Source organism: Parambassis ranga, chromosome 8 (genome assembly GCF_900634625.1).
Source record: "Parambassis ranga chromosome 8, fParRan2.1, whole genome shotgun sequence".
In the NCBI taxonomy this organism is placed as follows: Eukaryota; Metazoa; Chordata; class Actinopteri; family Ambassidae; genus Parambassis; species Parambassis ranga.
The window spans coordinates 13328092-13348376 of NC_041029.1; the positions used below are offsets into that span (position 1 = coordinate 13328092).

Genomic DNA, 20285 nt, shown 5'->3' on the forward strand with positions numbered 1-20285 from the left:
AAACTCGGTACTATTATTTTTTATATATATGTATATATATTTGAAAGAGGTCAGTTTTGACGACCTTTCGAAGAAGTCGGTATTTACGCGAAGCACGCGAAGGCAACATTGCTATTAGTGTTTTAGCATTCCAAAATGACGGATCCAACATCTCCGGAGGACCACTGGAAAGTAAGGAACTGACATTTACGGGAGTTGTCTTTGCGTTAAACTGAAACGTATGTCTGCCGTGTGGCAGCAAGTGACTGGTGATAAGCACAATGTTGTCTAAAAGTTGAAGCTTTGCGAACGTTTTGTGAAAACAGAGCCTTGATAGCTCCTCAGCTAGCTAGCTAGCGTTAGCTTACTGACGTTTGATAACGTTGTAAGAAGCAGCGGTTAGCCAGCTGGCAAGCTAGTTAAGTAAACAAAGCCTCCTGAAAGAGCAGCTTGTGTTCCCCACAATGAATTTATCTGTGTGTAAAGTAAAGCTTCATCCTCAACAATATTTAACTTCGCGAACACGGCAGGAAGAGTGGATTTATGGAGAATTTATGGAGAGAAGTAACTGAAATTAATATTAGTAACTAAATCTGTCAATGTAATAATTAGCTGTCCACCTATGGTCATGTAAATGAACGCTTCTGTTGTAAATTAAATGTTATCTTTCTTAGTTTATATACCAGGAATCCTTGTATATGCGTTACGTTTAATGGTATAATTAGTTGTTTGAGTTGTCATTGAAATAAAGTATTATAAATGTAACAAAATCCTTTTATATTTGTTGATTTCTAACATGCTGTTGAAGGTTATTCCCTCTGAAAAAGGCCCAGCATTGGGAAGTACAAATTAAAGTGACTGTTATTGTTGTTGTGCTGCCCTACATCAAACGGTAGCCCTGTAATTGAAGTATTTAACGTGCTGCAGCTTTTACCCTCCTGTACACTTGAATTGGACAAATCAGGGCAATACGCAGTGGGGGTTTAGACTGGCCATCTATCGGTCTATTGTCAGCACATTTAGGGCAGGACCAATTGTGCCCTTGTTATCAAAGCCTGACCGCTTCTGTTTTCTCAATTTTTCATTTACTCCTGTGTGGTCATGGCTCGGCAGACAGACGGTGCTTTCAGTGACAGCGGCTTTGACCATAGTGAGTATTCTGTCATTTTTCACCTTGTCTTTTGTTGTAACCTTCGATGCTCAGGGGTATCCTAAGTAGGATATCCTTATGGATATGTTACAACTTTTTTGGTCTCTCAGATTATGTATGTGTATCTTCTTAATTTTCTATTGTGTATCAGATAATGTTTGATGGCTGTTGTCTTGCTCTTTAGGTTTCTTTGGTGAAACCGGCAGGAAAGGAACCGTTGTGTCCAGAGCAAATAGCATCGGCTCAACAAGTGCCTCTTCAGTACCAAATACAGGTAAATAAAGAGATTCTATGGAGCAATTTGTGCTGTGTTTAGATTCTGACATGCATTTTTCTAACTGTGCCTCATCTCTCTTGACTTCCAACATAATGTCCACAGTTGAACTTAATACAGATGTCACAGTACTAGGAATAGTTAGAACTAATACAAGTAGAATGACACAAAACGTGATGCCAATTCAATAACACTGCAAAAACAGTACTGAGACGAGCACACAGACACGCCTTCATTCAGTAGTCTCTCAAAATTAATTACTATAAGTGCTCCAGAAATGAATATAACTGTGGCTCACTCTTCGTGAGTTCCTTTACCTTTACATGTATAATAAAGAAGAATCAGGAAATACGTTCCTAATGCCTAATGTGTCTAATTTCTAATGTGGTACGTTCCTTCACAGATGATGAAGACAGTGACTACAGGCACGAGACCTCATACAAAGAGTCGTATAAGGATCGGCGGAGACAAGCGCACACACAAGCTGAGCAGAAGCGTAGGGATGCTATCAAGGTAAGACTAGACATCATCTAAAATTATTCTTGTATTTTCTGTACTAATGTCTTTTTTTCTGTCATTAGAAAGGCTATGATGACCTCCAGTCAATTGTACCAACCTGCCAGCAGCAGTCAGAGTTTGCAGTGGGTACACAGAAGATCAGCAAGGCCACAATACTTCAGAAAAGTAAGACGTGTTCACATCCATTTGGAATGAATTGTTTCAATGTGACAAGCTTAATTCTTCACATTATACACGAAGAAGACATCAGACATCACATGCAGAGCAGATATGTCTACTTATCCTTTTTATGTCAAGAAGGAAAACAGGAAGCATCAGTAGCAACCACCCTTAGGATGGTCATTATTTTCCACAATGTACAAAACAATCTGAAAAAACCCTGACTAATGCATTATTTTATTTTATTTTTTAGCAATTGACTACATCCATTTTCTTCATAAAGAAAAGAAGAAGCAGGAAGAGGAAGTTTCCGTCCTAAGGAAAGAAGTGATGGCACTTAAGATCATGAAAACGTGAGATGTATTTTATACTCATATATTCTACAGTCTAGCTTTTTTGCCGACTAAGAGCCCACACAGATGAAAAGATGTATTTTAAAGAACTGCTGAATATGGACAGGGGAAAACTGTTGAGTTGGAAATGCTTTGATAACAATCCTGACGCAGTGTTTTGTGTAGTCAATATCAGATCTAAAGTAAAAATGCAATTATCCTCATCTGAAAGCCTTAAGTGCTGTGTTAGGGTTTTTAATGCAACCGTCTCAGCTAGTCCTCCAGTATGAGGCATCTAAAGTATTTATAAAAGGCCTGTTGGTTTTTATTTGATTGTCTTTCTTCTTAGGAACTATGAGCACATAGTGAAGGCTCACCAGAACAACCCTCAGCAGGGAGAGGATCAGGTCTCTGACCAGGTCAAGTTCAACATCTTTCAGAGCATCATGGACTCCTTGTTTCAGTCTTTCAGCAACTCTGTTTCAGTAAACAGCTTCCAAGAACTGTCGGCCTGCGTCTTCAGCTGGATCGAGGAGCACTGCAAGCCACAGGTAAGGTGGAGTAAGAACAACAAGCACCGCTGTGTGAGTTTGAGATGATCACAGGTCTTGTGCTTCTTCTTCCTGTTCTTTCACAGACTCTGCGGGAGTTTGTGGTTGGAGTGCTCCGGCAGCTCAATGGTCAGCTCTATTGATCGAGGGGGAACCTCTGGCTCGCTCCCAGAAATTGACTCTGGGCATGCTCTGGCCCCTCAGGATGGAGTAACAGCTTCAATCAGGCTCAAGCCACACCACAGTATTTACACTCACTTTATCTCATCAGTGACTGGATTACCTCGTAACACACTGCAGGCAGACTGAAACGAAAAGTTAAATTGGAAAGAGCAGTTTTAATATAAGAAGCATCACCTGCTTATCACTCACTGATTGTACATAAAACACATGGGTGTAATACAGCCTCATCTGACTGTACCTACTGCACTCTGCTAGGAGATGCATGGAAAGAATAGACTACACAAGCCAGTGACATAAATGTATGTGGTCATTGGAGCAGACAGGGCAAATAGTGCTGTACGTATTGAGTAGTCATCACTGTCTATAGTACCAGGAGCAGCCCTTTTGGAGAGAAGTCATAACCATTAGCAGGAGAGGTCTCACAAATTGTGTAAATTGGTGGGTTTGTTTCTGCCCTCTGTCTGCCAAAATAGCAAGGATGGAAAAGTCGTACGCCCACTTAACACAAAACACACAAAGCAAGAGAGCATAGTGCTGTGGAGTCAAACTTTTAACAGTCTGAGTGTGAAGTAGCTGGGCAACAGTGACTGCATGGAATGGTAATAACCAACTATGCACTACCAAACGTGACAAAACGTGAGGTTTACAAAAACGCAGCTGTGACAAGTCAACAAACATGAGATTTCATGCACGACGAGCAAATCAGAGCTCCAGTCATTGTGTATATATGAACATTTGTTAAAGAGATTTTTTTAAACACAGGCAGTCATACATGAATATTGCAGTATGGCGGTGTTGATATGGATTTACCTTTCAGATTGCAGTTTAAAAACGAAGCCACTTGAAATCTCCCACTTTCAGTGGTTTAAAGGTCACCATTATAAATGCTGTTTACTTCTGCTGTCAGTGGCTTTCATGATCACTTCATTCCAAACAACACGTTTTTTTTGTTTTTATATATTTACAACCACTTCGGAAACCATCAGTCCAAAGTGCAGCATACACAGCTGCTCTGTGCTGAATGAGAACAGGTGATTTTCTTCAATGATGAGGTTGATTGTTGATTGTGGTGCTGGCTCCGACTGTTTTGTTTCCATAGTTTCTTTACTATGTGGCAGACACTTTGCATTGACAGTGCTGTATTTTCTTTTCCAAAGCCATGGAGACTTCGTGGCCACTTTGTTAGTTACACCTGCATAAGCAAATACAACCCAACAGCTGAACCATACGCTCTGGTTTTATAAAGGTGACACAGGGTGAACGTAAAGCATCCATGTGTAAAGAAATGTATTTAATGTTTTTTTTTACCCTGTTTAATTTCCCACAAGAAAATATCAAATCCAGGATTTAAGCAGAACATTTAATAACTTGGCATAAAACAATACAACAGATGATTGACAGTTGTCAGTTCCTGAGGCTTGTGAAAAATCATCTAAGCTATATACATTGCAAACAGCTGAACTTAAACATACAAGAACAACCAAGGATGAAGCTCTTAGCTCAGGATTGGTCAATGGTTTTAAAAAAAGGGAGAAATGGACCTGTTATTGCCTTTGAGGTGACGAACATATTTCATAGACGTAGTTAGACGTTTTTGTATAAATGTGCTTTTAATTAAAGATTTTTTTTTCCCAATTCAACGTTCATTAAAGTTGTATTAAGTGTTGAAAATAAAGGCCATAAATAATAAATGTGATCTAAATGGTAATCCAGCCCCAGCCTTACACTGGTTGCTAACGAGTGTTTTCTTGTTCAAGTGCTTGGAATGACTACCTTACAGTCCTCATCAGTCTCCACTCCAGCTTCATCCTGTAAAAAGACAAAACGCATCACATCACAAGCTGAGAATAGGAACTTAATGTTTTGGAATGTGCATTTTATTTGATTCTTCCACTTACAAGAAACTCCTTTTTGCTCTTTGGATAACCCTCCAGGATGGCATTGATCATGTCTGAGGCCTGACAGAAACAAAGCACCACCAAAATGTAATGTCTGTATGAAATCAATTCTACACTAATGGCACTCAAATACATGTCTTTCATGTATTTTAGTCAAAATATACATTACCAATCTCTTCCTCTTTCTCCACTCTTTCACATATAGATCTTGCTCTTTATAAACCTGTAAATTAAAGTATTAAAATAGTCTTAGTGTACAACAATAGGGGAGATGACAGCTTACAGTTCTATATGAACTGTTCTGACCTTGTCTTTCTCTGCCGGTGTGACATGATTTGAGGCTGACTTTATCTTCTCCAGGCGCGCTCTGTGCCCAGAACACTCCGTCTTCAGCTCCCGGATCTCTGACACCATTTCCTCTGTTGTCAGGGAGCTGTTCAGCTCCTTCAGCTCTGTTGGCACAGAAATAAATGGTCCCATGCAAAAGCAGCAAAATCCTGCACTAGCTCTGAGAATATAGATGATAACAATCTGCAGAGATCAGCAGTGTAACTCCACCTGCATCTAGCTGCCTGCAGCTCTGGTTCAGGGATTGTACCTCTGCGCTGAGCTCTGAGATCTGAGAGTCCATTGCCTTCAGGTCTGCATCATTTACATCTTTGAACTGAGCCTATGAGAGAGAAAAGATTCAAAAGTCAATCTGTGTGTATGAGCCTGTCAACAGTAGTGGTAGACATTAACCTGATCCGCAAAATAGATCTTCTGTTTGCCATATGTTTTCTCCTTTATCTTGCCCTCTAGAGCCAGCAACTCCATGGCTTTGACCACTGCCTAATAGAACAGTAAATTATTAGTGAGACACACACAAACATAAGCTACACCGCAGAAGTATAGTATTATATCTTATATAAATCTCTTACCGTTTTCCCCAAACCATGCTGCTTTTGTAAATTACAGAAGACATCCTGCGCACTGTAGGGTCGATTCTTCTCATTTAGGTAGGCAAGGATGAGTGACGCTCCTACAGGACAATCACATCACAGGAGCTAGTACGTAAACATTATGCTTAATGCACCTGAAACAAAGCTACATGACACCAGCCGCCCATGTTGGTTTAAATATGTTATGTTATGGTGTCCTGATTTGTTATCTCAAGACGTTGTAATCGAATTCTTTGTGTGCCTATTTAAAATATAATACAAAGACAGGTAGCTCAGCTAAAGTTAGCTAATCGGCGTCCCTAGCTACAGTTAGCTAAGCCTTTGAGCTATCAATTAACGTCAGACGTCGCACGATACGGGTCAGATACTCAATGCAGCCAAAGACATAAAGATCTTCTGTAACTTACCGTTATCTTTTTTACTCATTTTCCACTAGTCCACTTTCGCTTTAGCTTTCCAGGTTGAAGTTTCGCGCAAATTTTGCGTCACGAAAAAGATCGTTTACGTTTTAAGATGCGTCACAACACTTGAAATTCCTTCTTCCGGTTTCGCGTTTGAGCTATATCCTGTTCAATTAAAAAAGACCTTACGGTAACATATTAATTATATGTTCAGAGAAAATGTTTTTAATGATCGTTTGTTTATAATTTTGGGTACTCGTTAGTTTGATTGTTTTGTGTGTTCTTCTTTCTGTGACATCCCGAAAAAAAGAGCAGAGTGAGAGCTCTGTCATTGTGGTTAGTCTCGATACAGGCATGCAATGGTCCACGATGTTTTAAAAATAATAATAATCATATGCAGAAAAATAAATGTATGTTAAATTGCGTGCCACAAGACACACGTGTGCTTTAGGTAGTCAGTTCAATATGCTCAATATGCTTAAAAGTCTATATGAGGATCCATCCTAAATAGAACTTAACATACATTGTTTTGATGAATTTTCTGAAGTTCAGATCTACTGCAGCAAACATGCTGCTTTGTGTCTTTAAAGTCAAAGAAAACATGATCAGATACATTTAATTGCAAACATTTTATTCAATACGATTTGCACATCAAAACATATCAAAACCAGTTACAGAGAAGAAAATACACTACTTAAAGCACAATACAATTATCAGACTACAAATCACTCACACTGAGGAACTGACTCTTCGCGGAGCAGCCTGGAGCGACATTCTTATTAACTGAGGTCGTCAAACCAAGTGTAACAATCTGAAACAGTCCTCTTTACTCTCATCTCAGCAAATTTTCCATCAGTGCACAAATCTCCTACCTCACCTTCCTGAACGGAAATCCAGCAGTTTTATTATTTCTAATGCAGCTATTATCTTCTTCTCAAAAGAACAACAAAAGAAAGCAATTTTTTTTTTTCCTATTTTAAAAAACCCAGCCTTTTTTAAACTATTTGACATTTGCATTTTAATAAATCTCACCTGTGGCTCATTTAATTAATAAAGTTTAATTTAAAATAGTCTGTCTATGTAAAAGAGAGCAGACTGACCAGCACGCTGAACAGCCTCTTTAAACCTTCACATGCTAACATTTTTATTTTTTTATTAAAAAAAGCTAATTTTTATCCAACTTGGATGTAAACATGTCCCCCCCTTAATAAAACAGTAAGTGCCATGAAATGTAGAAGTATCTATCAAATTTGTTTTCTCTCAAAAAACTTAAGTTTGATTGTTGACTACATAAAATACAAGAATGGTAAAATATTAAGAAAAAAAAAAACGTTTGAAAAAAATGCACAATGCTGAGGGCTCATTCAAGGTTTTAAACATGGACACAATATGTTACTGAGTTGCACTAATGGGCCGGAAAATGAAAATACTCTTAGCTTATTCTCACACAAAAAAATGAAGCCACGTTCATAAATACAATGAACAGCAAACATAAGATCAACTGCTCCCTCTGGGTCAGATAAGATTTTCGTGTGACTAGCAAAAATAAGCTCCCTACAATAATGTAAAAAAAGGTGTCTTTATTGGTTAGTTAGCAGAAAAGGAAAAGTCACACAGAAATCCAGATCCAGATATTACTTTTCATGGATGGCTGCTAGGGAGTGTTTTATAAATCTCTGTAAACCTGCAATATCAAGTAAACCATCCTCTCACACCTACATGTTAAGGACAGGAGCACTAACATCAACAGCAATGTGAAGTGGTGTTTGTGAATGGACTGATGTATCCTAACTTTAAAATGAAATGCTGTGCCACAATGTTATTACCAAACTAACCTGGCTCAGCTCAACCAATAGGAATGTCACATTTGGTCCCATGTTAAATAGCCCTGTATGTCAGTCCTCCATGTAGAAAAGATTTAATGGCCACTGTTTTGATTTTAAGTCACTAACAGGAATCCTTGTAACATCTCAGTTACAGTTACAAGACTGCAGCGAGGCTCAATAATAATGCTGGTGTGTTAAATGTATGAATGTGTTTTTGTTGTATTTCTATTGCTCAGCCTACAAAGTAAAGTCTTCTGGATGACTGAGGTTGAAAAGTACAGAGGAAAGATACTTCACAGTGATAAACTGATGCCAATCAGAAGCAGGGCTGCTGGAACCTAAGATCACCTCTCACACACATTCACAGCTCTACTCTGCTCTCTGCTCATCTAACACACTCCCACCAGTACACACGTCTTACTGTGGTTTACCAAGCAGGCTAGACAAGAAGTTAGACCCCTGACTGTCTCCCCTTCTAGTACCCCCTCCTCCTCCCATAGGATCCATCTGGTTCAGTTCAGACTGATCCAGCATTTCAAAGTCCTCCCCATCCAAGTCTGTGTCCAGCTCGGAGCTGGACTGCTTACGGTAGCTTCGGTGGGCCCCTGCATTTGGGGGACCTTCTCTGCGCTGGCTAGCAGAAGGGCGAGGTTGCATTGCCCCAGCCAGTGCGGCCTGGATCATGTTGCTGGCAATGATTCCAGCCAAGTCTCCAGTAATATCAGAGGCAGCTGGCAGGCCACCGAGTGAAAGTTCTGCATCCAGATCCTCCTGGTCGGAGTCCAGATGGGCATCCACATCCAGCACTGAAGCCCTGTGACTCGCTAGCCCAGATGGACCCAGACTAGGTAGCCCAATGCTCGTGTCGTCATCGTCATCCATCAGCGTGGCATCAGGGTTTATAGAGGGAAAGTCTGGGAGGTCTTGGGCGAATGATTCTTCAGCATCACTGTGCCTGTCAAGATCTGACCAAATGACAGCGTTAGAAGGTCAGAGGATGAGCACACAGAAAACTACAACACCTAGAGGACATGCTCACCTTCAGAGCCCTCTGTCAGTGGGGTCTGGCCACGTGAAAGATTAAACGTTCCATTTTCGGTGTAGGACACCTCAGCATCAGAGTGCTCAGAGTCGGTCAGAGCAAGTTCCTTCGCAACAACAGCATCGTCAAACTAAGAGAAAAATGCATTGAAATATTTCAAAGCTGGGCTTTTTAGGTGATAGTCAAACTCTATTAACTTTTACTTTCACCTATGACTAGGTCTAAGGTCTCAGCCTCAACAGGATGTGGCAGTGAGGTGCTATTGTCTCTAACTTTGTTTGCTTGTTACGATAGCTGGCACAGACAAAATAAGGGCTTTATCTGTCATGGTGTTTTACACAGACAAGCTTTAACATGCCTCTGTACACACGTCATGCATCATGCACACTACATAAATCTTCATGTTAGTGAAAGTAAACTTAGGTCTGACTACAACAGTAGGCCATGTTCACTAACAACAATGCTAACAGCAATATAATGCAGAGAGACTGGAAGTTAAACAGACTTACTGTTGGGCAGAAAGCAGCCAACTCTTCCTCACTGTCACTGGCTTCACCTGAGGCGGCACCATGGATTGGCTTTCGCAGGACTGTAGTGGAATGACAGACAACAAATGATTACTGCCACAGACTTATGTTATCTTTACAATATACTGAAGGTTGTAATATTCAATTTCCAATTCTGACTTGAAACATCTTTGGAAAAAGAAAAAAACACGAATTACAACTTACACTGGTTATCAATGGGCTTTGACATCATGTATCCATGAATGCTGAAGTCCAGCCGCTGCAGGACCGGCTCCAGCTTCACACACACGAGCTGAAAAACCCTGTGATACGCTGCCAAAGGGGCCAGGAGAGTTGCTAACACTAGAGAGGGGGGTGCAGGGGGACAATACCAATCATTATAGTGAAGAAGGAAACATTCAGTGATACATATGAAAAGAATAAAAGCTGTGCTTTGTGAAATATCTGTGCTCACTGTGGACACATATGTAGGCATGTTTGTTAGCTTCAGCAGAGAGACAGGAGCAGAGGGAGCAGCAGGGAGTGCTGCTTGTTTCAGACGTCAGAGCACAGGCCCTGAACAAGTACTCCCTGACAAACTATGCAGCCTACACTGTTTAAAGGCTAGGAGATTAGCTTGGTCACTGTCTGACCTCCTTAGCTTTCTGCCTGGCTCCCTTCACTCCTGTCCTGTGTGCCTCATCCACGCTTTAATCACCTCACTGACTGGACCCTGGTACTGAGGCCCCACAGATCTGGTTTCACCACCCATGCATTTTTAATCTGACTAGTCAGGCTAAGTTTCCCTGCCAACATGGCCTTGTGAAGGGGTGTGGACATGTAGTTACTGTATGACTGGTTTATGACTGCTGGGACTCACAAGCAGAGTAGGAGAGCACCAAACCGGGAATGTACCGGCCAATCACAGCTAAACAGCTGAACACTCCACATGTCAGGATGCAAAACTGTTACAGAACACACATGTGAGGAAACAAGTTAGTATTTATGCTGACAGTCGATAGTTTTGTTATTTATTTGAAGAATTGTGTGTGCGGCCCTTACTTTGCCAGGGTTTTGTCGTTTGTACTGCATCACACTGGATGTGAGAACAGCTGCACTGACCCAGGCCTCGGCAATGTGGTGGCATAGTTCAGGCACACTTAGGATGCCAGGCTGCACCAGACCCCAGCTGGACAAACAAGGCATTTTTATAATTCATTATTACACCGTTAATGCTGTCAGAATACTTGTTTAGTATAATAAACAAAACGTTACATACCTCTCATTTTCTGACTCATCCAGTTTTCTGACTGTGAAGAGAGGGGACATTTATCACATTAACACACAGTACACTGCACAGAATGAAAAGTTGCCTGATCTGTGTTTAACTTGTTATGTATATGTTCGGTCCCCTTAGGACTTTGTAGACTCAGTATGTAAATCAAGTTCAAAAACCAGTGTAGAAGTTTATCTCTTCCATGTTAACACAAAGTGATGACATATCTATCATGGCAATAGAAATACCACGTACATTTGATGTGAAACTGAGGAATGGTCTACACTGTAATTAATACAAGAAAGCAGGAAAGAAAGGGGGGAAAAACAGCATGCCAGAGCTTCTTAAGTATAAAAAGCCCCCATTGAGATAAAAGTGCAGCACCTCTAATCTCTGGCCAGATCTTATTCCTCCAGGTATCAACACAGACAAGCACAGCCAGGCCAGAAGCCAGCAGGAACAGCAGGCGCAGTGAGGTCAGGGCGAAGAACCTGGAGTGAAATAAACCACATGAGGAGACAGTACATCCCATGCCTGTATCCCCTAGAGGAACAAGGAATAAGTTATATATATATATCAAAATCTTCTGACAGATTTGAATTTACTTCATCTAACATTAATACATCAGCTGAATGCTGTTGATCTAATCTGTGATATTATTACAACTGTACAACTGTGAAAGGCTTGAATACAGCTTGATTTCACCACCTAGGGCCTCAACAAGTACAATTCTTAAATTGCTGCTCCAATTTTTGGATCACAAGACTTCAAAATTTGTTGACCACAACAATGCTGCAGGACTCCACCAATCAGCAGTTAGAGATTAACCTAGGAAAGAATTTGCTGACAGAACAAGGCTTGTATTTGTGGTAGTGCTACAATTAAACCTAAGATCACCCAAAATGTGCCAATGTTTAGCAGAATCTAATAGAAACCACCACATGATAAAGGGTTTATGCACCACTTCTCTTTTTGTGGCGTCAGAAAGAGAAAATAAAACAAAAAAAAAACAGGGACACCTTCACAGACCATTACAGAGGTTGCCCATATTTCCTCTCTCATGTGACTTTTCATTGTCATTCACTTCTCTCTGGGCAGAAACTAGTCAGCCCTGCAGTGTGTACTGAAGCACACGTAAAAAAACAGAGACAGAACAAACACCATGAAAAGCCTAGTGGTCTAATCGAATAAAGGCTGAATGCCTGAGATCCACAACCACACTGACCAGCCAGGCTTTCCCCTCCATGTCTCAGGTCACTGATTCCTACCATGCAATATCCAGGTCACCTAATTAAACCAAAATTTGCTCCAGTCCTATTCCGTCAAGACTTTTCCCTTTAATAAATACAGTTACATATTTGTCTTGTGATGACAGTACATACTGTAGATGGGCCTATGATTCACAGACTTGACCCTCACAGCCTTCCTGTACACAAGCTTTAACAATGCAATTACTAAAGTGGATAATTCATGGCACCATACTGTTTTCACAGTTAGGTAGTTGGGTGTGTAAAGTGTCTCTATAAATAGTACCACCACTCAGCCATCTGGATTGTCTTCAAGTGACAGGTGAATCATTTGCACTGTGCAGAAGCAGCAGCTGCTTGCAGTCACGCTGGCTTTCGCTTTAGGGTGTAATAGGTCATACTGTTTCACACTGTTCAACTGTCTGAATGTATGCGGCTCTAAGTTCACCATCAAAATGCACGAAAAGAATTAGCTCAAACTTACCAGAACACAACGTTGACCAGAATGTAGAGGAGAACACACTGAAGGGGTCTTTCCCACACCAGGACAGACTGTAGATATGTCAGGACAGGCTCGTAGGGCCCCAACCTGGACTGAAGAGCAGCTTTGACAACCCGTACCTGACTGTCTCTCTCGCTGGAGCATGGACGACTTCGCAGGCAGACACTCGACCCCTGCTTGGCATTGAAATCCTCCTCTTGCATGACTCCAGTGTGCGCCATCTTAGCGTCTATCGTCGATTAAGTAAGCCTGTAAAATAAAGGCTTAAGCTAAGTGGAAACAGGTAAACAGCTTGATGAGGGGAACCACAGCGCCACGGAGCCGCTTCACTCATAACATCAGCTAAACAGATCTATGCTAACGGATTTCTATGCTAGCAGCAAGTGACGCCTGCTACATCATTGTACGAACGTCTGATACAACTCGTCTGATTATACTGGAAGACAGCATGGTATCAAATCTATGATGAAAATGTTTAAGAATAAACTGACACTTACTATTTTGTCATTTTTGCTTAAATGTTGCGCTCTCTTCGGAATCTGACAATATGGCGTAACCTGTTTTTCTGAGCCGTCAGAAGGCCAATCAGAATCCGCAAGAGTTCTGCGTCAGAGTGCGTTCACGTGCAATAGGAAAATATTGTTCAGTTATTATTATTGTATTATTGAATTCTGATTCTTATTCTGTTACTTATCAAACGTTCCCAGAAAGTTTAACGGAGTTAAATAGCCCAAGCTATAATAATCTAACAATATAACATCTCGGGGGAGCGAAGTTACAGTTTTGCTTTCCACTTTTTCTGTATGAATATAATGATTATTGTCTTTTCTAGTTATTATTCTTCTCATACAGCAATCAGGTTATTTATAATTATATTTAATGAAATAAATGTAAGCAGCCCCTATGAACAGTCATTTCAGCTTGCAGTTATGTCCCTCCCCTTTCACCCTTAAGTTGGTACAGTCGAACTCCGATACAGTTGGTGGCAGCACGCTCGAGTGTGTTTAAAAAACAGTAGAAGAAGACAGCTTGAAGCGTCACATCAGCACCAAGCGGGAAGGAGCGGGCTATTGGTGAAGCAGTTTGAGCAAGGGGCAGCTGTTTTTTTCTTTTATTATTTAGCTAGCAGGCAAGCTAAAGAGCTAGCTAAATAAGGAGCAACATGCCACGGGAAATCATAACGCTTCAGCTTGGACAATGTGGAAATCAAAGTACGTGTTGCTACCCTTCTGCTCATTCGTAAAACCCCTTGCCAGTTTAGCTAGCAAACATGGGCAAGCATTCTGCTACGTAATGATATTAGCCGAGTGCTAATATGAAGTATAGCTAGCGTTTAGATGCCACATAATCAACGTGTCATTGTATCCTAGCCAACAATTTGGCTAATGACGTCTCTATATAGAAATCATGGTCTAACGCAAGTTAACATTAGCTGCCAGTGTGATGTCATTTAGATAGCGCTGCAAGCAGTGATAACTGGGTTCTGTAAGATTGTATTAATAGATACGGGCTATCACAAACTGTCGTAATTACATAATGTCACGGGTTGACTTTTGTGTTTTGCTAACATGCACTCTCCCTGTTATGCAGTTGGGTTTGAGTTTTGGAAGCAGTTGTGTGCAGAGCATGGCATCAGCCCAGAGGGGATTGTTGAGGAGTTTGCAACAGAGGGGACCGACAGAAAGGATGTGTTCTTCTATCAGGTAACTGAAGCGGGAATGCACATTTTATTATCTTATTTTATGATTTAGTAAAAGGCCTATTTTTGCTGTTTATCTTTTGAGGACTATGTGACGTAGTAACATTATTCTGCCACTAGATGGCGTGCTTGTAGTGGAAACTAAAAATGTGTCCATGGCAGAACTTGCCTGCCGTGACACAAACACTGTGAGTGTTCACCATATAACCCTTAGCTGTCAAATAAACTCCACAGGCGGATGATGAGCACTACATCCCTCGGGCAGTTCTTCTGGACTTGGAGCCCAGGGTGATCCACTCCATTCTCAACTCCCCTTACGCAAACCTGTACAACCCAGAGAACATCTATTTGTCTGAGCATGGTGGAGGTGCTGGGAACAACTGGGCCAGTGGATATTCACAGGTAATCATCTGTTGTCAGCCCCAGAGTTAAAGAAATACAGAGTAAGCATCTAAATCTCTCTCATCTCTGTTTTTTAACCCTCAGGGCAAAAAAATTCAGGAAGATATCTTTGACATCATTGACCGTGAGGCAGATGGCAGTGACAGTCTGGAGGCAAGTTTATCATTTATCACATACCAGTAATCCCTTGGGCTGAGAGTAACCGAGGCAGTGGCTGTGAGGAATTTGGAAAAACTAATTTAAAAGTAAAGTGATATGATTGTGTGTAAAAATTGCATGCAGTATAGTCTGTCTCTGGGCCTTGATAGCCAATTCAGTAATCCATTCATTGTCCACATAGTATCATGGAATATTTGATTTTAGTCAGACATATTTTTTTTTCATTCAAGCAGACTGTTGCATATTTGTGGTTAAAAAAATACATGTAGAAATAAATTATGCCATAGAAACTACATGTTAAATGGTGGCAGAGCCTGTCGTCAGCAAAGTACCAGCCCTGCCTGTCTATTATTCTTAGCCTTTTTTTGTGAACTTTCTTTAGCTGCCAGCCTACCATAAAATAACACTCGCATTTCCCCTCGAAGGGCTGCAATTTCTGTAACTCATTCACATTTTGACCCCACATTATTATTTAGTGTGTGCACTCATGTGTGCATTGGATAGGAAGGTGGGCCCGAGCTGCCGTGGGCATGTGTATGTTGGCAGGGTGTGGCGTGTAGTATGTCTGGTGATAATAGCTGGGCGAGTGCAGAAGGCAGGTATTATAGGGCAGTCTTAGGGGGGTGAGGGAGCCTATTTGTGAGGTGGGGCTGCACTCCCATTTATATAACTGCCTAGGAAGAAAGGTATTTGCTCACCCACACACATTTTAGCTTTCTGCAGCAGTAGAGTTTACAGTAAGCATGGAGCACACACCGTAGCTTAAAATTGCATGGAATGACTAACCCCTTTGTCTTTGTAGGGATTTGTCCTGTGTCACTCAATTGCTGGGGGTACGGGCTCAGGGCTGGGATCGTACCTACTGGAGAGGCTCAATGACAGGTCCATAAACGCAGAGAACTTGTTTGCATACAATTTTCTTTTGACATTATGTGTGAATGATCTATTTTTCCCATTCTCCAGATACCCAAAGAAGCTGGTTCAGACGTACTCTGTTTTCCCGAACCAGGATGAGATGAGTGACGTGGTGGTGCAGCCGTACAACTCACTGCTCACACTGAAGAGGCTCACTCAGAATGCAGACTGTGTGGTGAGCAGCCATTACAGTCAACACCTTACAAGATGACATAGAAATGTGTATTTTGTGTGTTGATAAGAGCATTGCATAAGAGCATGGCAAATGGTAGTCAGTCATAACTCCCACTATCTGCACATGTAGTTCAGCTCTGAATGCTTTTAGAAGTTCTGTCTGGTGTAATTTTAAGTTACACCTCAGCACTGTATGAAAAAAACTATCAATCGCCCCTTGTTACAATTTCGTCATTGTGAAGACATGAGGATGTGATAGTGTCACCAAATGATGCAGTTGGACTTTGATAGTTAAGCTAATAAGAACACAATAAGCTTTTATACAAATATATAGTCCAGTGTTTTCCTATCAGTCTCTTTGTTGGAAAACTAGTCTTTAGGCTGACAGACTGCCGTGCTAGCATTAAGGACCTCACAAATTGAACTTATTAAATCTTAGCCCTTAAATTGGTGATTGTATTAGTCTGAGATGCTGCAACAGTCTAATGGTGTTTCCTCTTTAATACCTACTTCCTCCAGGGTCTTGCATAAGGACCTCACGTTGATTAAATTAGCCGGAGAGCTAATAGAATCTGCCAAAGAATTGGTCCCCCTGTTGTGACTGTACAGTGTGTCTTTTATGTCCAACTCTCCTTAACAACAGCACACTGTGCTGCTCCTTAAGAGGTTCCTTCACTGTGTCATTACTGGGAGACCCTCTTACTCTTTCTTTGACATCATAACAGTATATTGACATTTACTATGTTGTTGTGCTGGAGGGCATATTCTCTTCTGCATTTATCTAATAATGGCCCTCTGTCTGTGTGCGTGTTTTTGATTGTGTGTTGTGTATCAGGTGGTGTTGGATAACACGGCCCTAAATCGCATCGCCACAGACAGGCTGCATATCCAGAACCCCTCGTTCTCCCAGATCAATCAGCTGGTAAGTACAACCTCTGTCTCCTTTTTGAGCTTGTCACTCAGCAGGTTTTGGTTATACGGTAGTTTGCAAACTACCTGGCTGTGTTTGAACAAAGAAAAAGAGTGTACAAGACACATGGTAATCACTACAAAAATTATGGGATTCACAAACGAGTTTGGCGAGTCAGTTGCAAGGCAGTTGCACGTCAGACTGGATTTCAGCTTTATTAGTATTGAGTTGCACGTGTCTGCACTTTCCAATGAATGTTGCCTTGCTTGACTGGAGCCGAACTTAAGTTAAACTTGTTCCTTTTTAGTCTGGGCACTAAAAATCTAATGTGTTTTAATTTTCTCTAAAGCATGGGATTTATTGATTTAACTTAAGTAATTTACATTTGAAAGGTTTGTAAGGCTTGAATGTTGCAGCTGTAACATTCTCCTGTCCTGTGGGGGACCAATAAAGGTTTACCCTATCTTCTTAAACTGAGAATGTTAAATTAAAAAAAAAAAAAAAAACCTTCAATTTTGGGTCATACTAAAATATTATAATTTTCAATATTATTAGTATGATGATACAAAACTAACTACTTGAACCTTCACACTCACAGGTTTCTACCATCATGTCTGCAAGCACAACCACTCTGCGTTACCCAGGCTACATGAACAACGACCTTATTGGCCTGATTGCCTCGCTCATCCCCACACCCCGTCTCCACTTCCTGATGACTGGATACACACCATTAACAACCGACCAGTCTGTGAGTTTTGTGTACTTTTGTACACTGATAAAGTAGAACTGATAGATGAAGTGGTATATAAAAATACTTTGAATATGAAGTCATCTCTCTGTGTCTCAGGTTGCTAGCGTTAGAAAAACCACAGTGCTGGATGTGATGAGGAGGCTGCTGCAGCCCAAGAATGTGATGGTGTCCACAGGAAGAGAGAGGCAGCCTAGCCACTGCTACATAGCCATTCTCAACATCATCCAGGGAGAAGTCGATCCCACGCAGGTACACTGTGTGGTGTGGATTTATACCCATATAACTGCTAAACATGTTAGCAGTGTATTAAAATGCATTTGATTTAACTGTAGGTGCACAAAAGCCTCCAAAGAATCAGAGAGCGCAAGCTTGCCAGCTTCATTCCCTGGGGTCCAGCCAGCATCCAGGTGGCTTTGTCCAGGAGATCCCCATACCTGCCCTCAGCTCACAGAGTCAGTGGCCTGATGATGGCCAACCACACAAGCATCTCCTCAGTAAGTGCGCATTATAAAGCCTGTCCAGTTACATCCTCATCCAGACCTTAGTCTGCCTGTTCATTTTTAAGAATGTGTGTCCTACAACTAGAGTTGAGCTGCCGCCACTTGCAGCAGCAATTCTAGGGGAATTCCAGACAAATTAGGTTTTAGACTGCTAAAGCAGCCAAACTAGACATTTCCTCAAAACTTAACATGTTTTTTCCTCTACTGGTTTAAAAAATAAGCTGAGAAGTTAGGAGAAAGGCAGCTGTTTGATATCATGACATTACTCAATGTAAAATAAGCCTTTACATAGTTGCATAGTCACATTCTCGGTTGTAGATTTAAGTAAGGGGAAATTACAATTGTTAGAGGAAGTTTCAGTGAAGTCATAGATTTAATTATTCTGGTAAGCCTGAGGTGAGGAAACAAAACAGAAACTGTGAAGGCCAAAATGAGAACAAAAACGTATTTCCTCTCAGAGTGTCAGTTTTGATGTTCCTCTGTGTCTCTGTCCCACAGTTGTTTGAGCGGACGTGCAGGCAGTATGACAAACTGCGTAAGCGTGAGGCCTTCCTGGAGCAGTTCCGCAAAGAGGACATATTCAAGGACAACTTTGATGAGCTGGACAACTCTCGTGAAGTTGTTCAGCAGCTGGTAGATGAGTACAGTGCAGCCACACGGCCTGATTACATTTCTTGGGGCACACAGGAACAATGAACAGACTTTTTTGTGTGTTGTATATCAGCTACAACCCTGTCCATACACCCCTAGCTAGCTTTTTCCCCGTTCTTGACAAATTTTGCTACACATGCTTCCGCTTCTGTAAAAATGTATTTATTTGGCTTGTTATAACATGTAATAATACAGTTGTCTCAAAATGAAAGAGACGTGGGGGATTAATGTTAACACAGACATTCTTTATATTAACCAAAAACTAAAATGTTTCCTTGAGATTCACAAACATGAAGCAGTCCTAAAAGAGTATAGTGAAAAGCTCCCTTTTAGCCTATTTCATCTATATAAAAAACAACCTGTTGCCTTGTTTTGTTCCGTTTTTATACAGAGTACAGTACTTTAGGGTGTGTGCGGTTGATTTACAGTGAACACCCACAGCCTACAGAATGACTACCATGAATAAAGTGTGTACTACTGACAGCCAGAATGCATAGCACGATGGTTAATGTAGGTTTTGTAATCCCAGACAATTCTAACCCCGTACCATCTGTCTGCTGCTGATACACAGTGCTCATTTGTTACCAGTGTACTTGACCGACAGGAATGTCAAGTTGAAGTTGGGCCTGAGCCAGAAGTGGTGTTAAAATACCTCCCATATTAACCGCATTGACATTTTAACAGCATTTGTCCTCAGAGATGCAACACAACAAGCACTTCATTTCTATGCCTGTAAATATATAAAGCTGTTTTACTGGTGTCTTCTGTGGTGAATATACTGCTCCATGTTGCTCTGCTTGTTGGACCTGTTTAAAAAAATGATGAATAAACACATTTTTCTATTATTTTGCTTCTCCTTAGTCAAACACAGCCCATCTACAAAATGATGAAACACCCATTTTCCTCTTCACCTGGAGCGTTCCTGTGGCGGTTGTTCATCTAACTCAGTTAAGGCTCATTACCACAGGGGAACGTAAAAGGCACTTAGTAATGCTTGCTCAACCAGCTATTGTTTTTAAACCAGAAAAACCTTGGGGGAGGTAGATCTGAGCTCCACTGCTGGCGCCAAACCTCAGCCTTTCATACAATATGGCTGGTTGAAAACAATCGTCTTAAACTGTTTCACAAGTCTGGGCTCAAGAAAAGCACTGAACAATACCAAAGACGATAAGATAAAATGTTTTTTTTTTTTATTAATTACATACAGTATTTATAGTTTTTATTGCACTCCCAAGTTAGTTGAAAACAAATAGTGCAATTAACTATATACACATTACATAAAAAGGTACCATGCAGCATACAATCAAGCTTAATACAAAGCAAAACTGTCCGCAGTTT

At 41.0% G+C, this 20285-nt stretch overlaps 4 protein-coding genes across 4 annotated transcripts; 2 read left to right on the forward strand and 2 right to left on the reverse strand.

Moving 5' to 3' along the window:
* Positions 1–109: 109 nt before the first annotated feature.
* Positions 110–4838, forward strand: mlx (MAX dimerization protein MLX). The gene is made up of 8 exons (XM_028412873.1): positions 110–171; positions 1093–1129; positions 1314–1403; positions 1807–1916; positions 1985–2087; positions 2335–2434; positions 2763–2964; positions 3051–4838. Exons 1-8 carry the CDS (start codon positions 136–138, stop codon positions 3105–3107), a joined length of 735 nt encoding a protein of 244 aa, XP_028268674.1. The 5' UTR covers positions 110–135; the 3' UTR covers positions 3108–4838.
* On the reverse strand, positions 4824–6482 carry psmc3ip (PSMC3 interacting protein). Its single transcript, XM_028412874.1, has 8 exons — positions 6394–6482; positions 5966–6066; positions 5787–5876; positions 5604–5715; positions 5352–5497; positions 5215–5268; positions 5046–5105; positions 4824–4956 (listed from the first exon to the last, which is right to left on the reverse strand). The coding sequence occupies exons 1-8, from the start codon at positions 6410–6412 to the stop codon at positions 4900–4902; spliced, it is 639 nt and encodes a 212-aa protein (XP_028268675.1). The 5' UTR covers positions 6413–6482; the 3' UTR covers positions 4824–4899.
* Positions 6483–8064: 1582 nt separating this feature from the next.
* On the reverse strand, positions 8065–13371 carry retreg3 (reticulophagy regulator family member 3). Its single transcript, XM_028412811.1, has 10 exons — positions 13284–13371; positions 12769–13035; positions 11422–11528; positions 11041–11071; positions 10824–10950; positions 10642–10726; positions 9987–10124; positions 9765–9844; positions 9253–9385; positions 8065–9178 (listed from the first exon to the last, which is right to left on the reverse strand). The coding sequence occupies exons 2-10, from the start codon at positions 13005–13007 to the stop codon at positions 8631–8633; spliced, it is 1488 nt and encodes a 495-aa protein (XP_028268612.1). The 5' UTR covers positions 13008–13035; positions 13284–13371; the 3' UTR covers positions 8065–8630.
* A 440-nt stretch (positions 13372–13811) lies between these two features.
* tubg1 (tubulin, gamma 1) lies at positions 13812–19792 on the forward strand. The gene is made up of 11 exons (XM_028411851.1): positions 13812–13997; positions 14377–14489; positions 14720–14887; positions 14972–15040; positions 15849–15928; positions 16010–16136; positions 16971–17057; positions 17644–17793; positions 17893–18045; positions 18129–18290; positions 18795–19792. The coding sequence occupies exons 1-11, from the start codon at positions 13949–13951 to the stop codon at positions 18990–18992; spliced, it is 1356 nt and encodes a 451-aa protein (XP_028267652.1). The 5' UTR covers positions 13812–13948; the 3' UTR covers positions 18993–19792.
* The last annotated feature ends 493 nt before the right edge of the window (positions 19793–20285 follow it).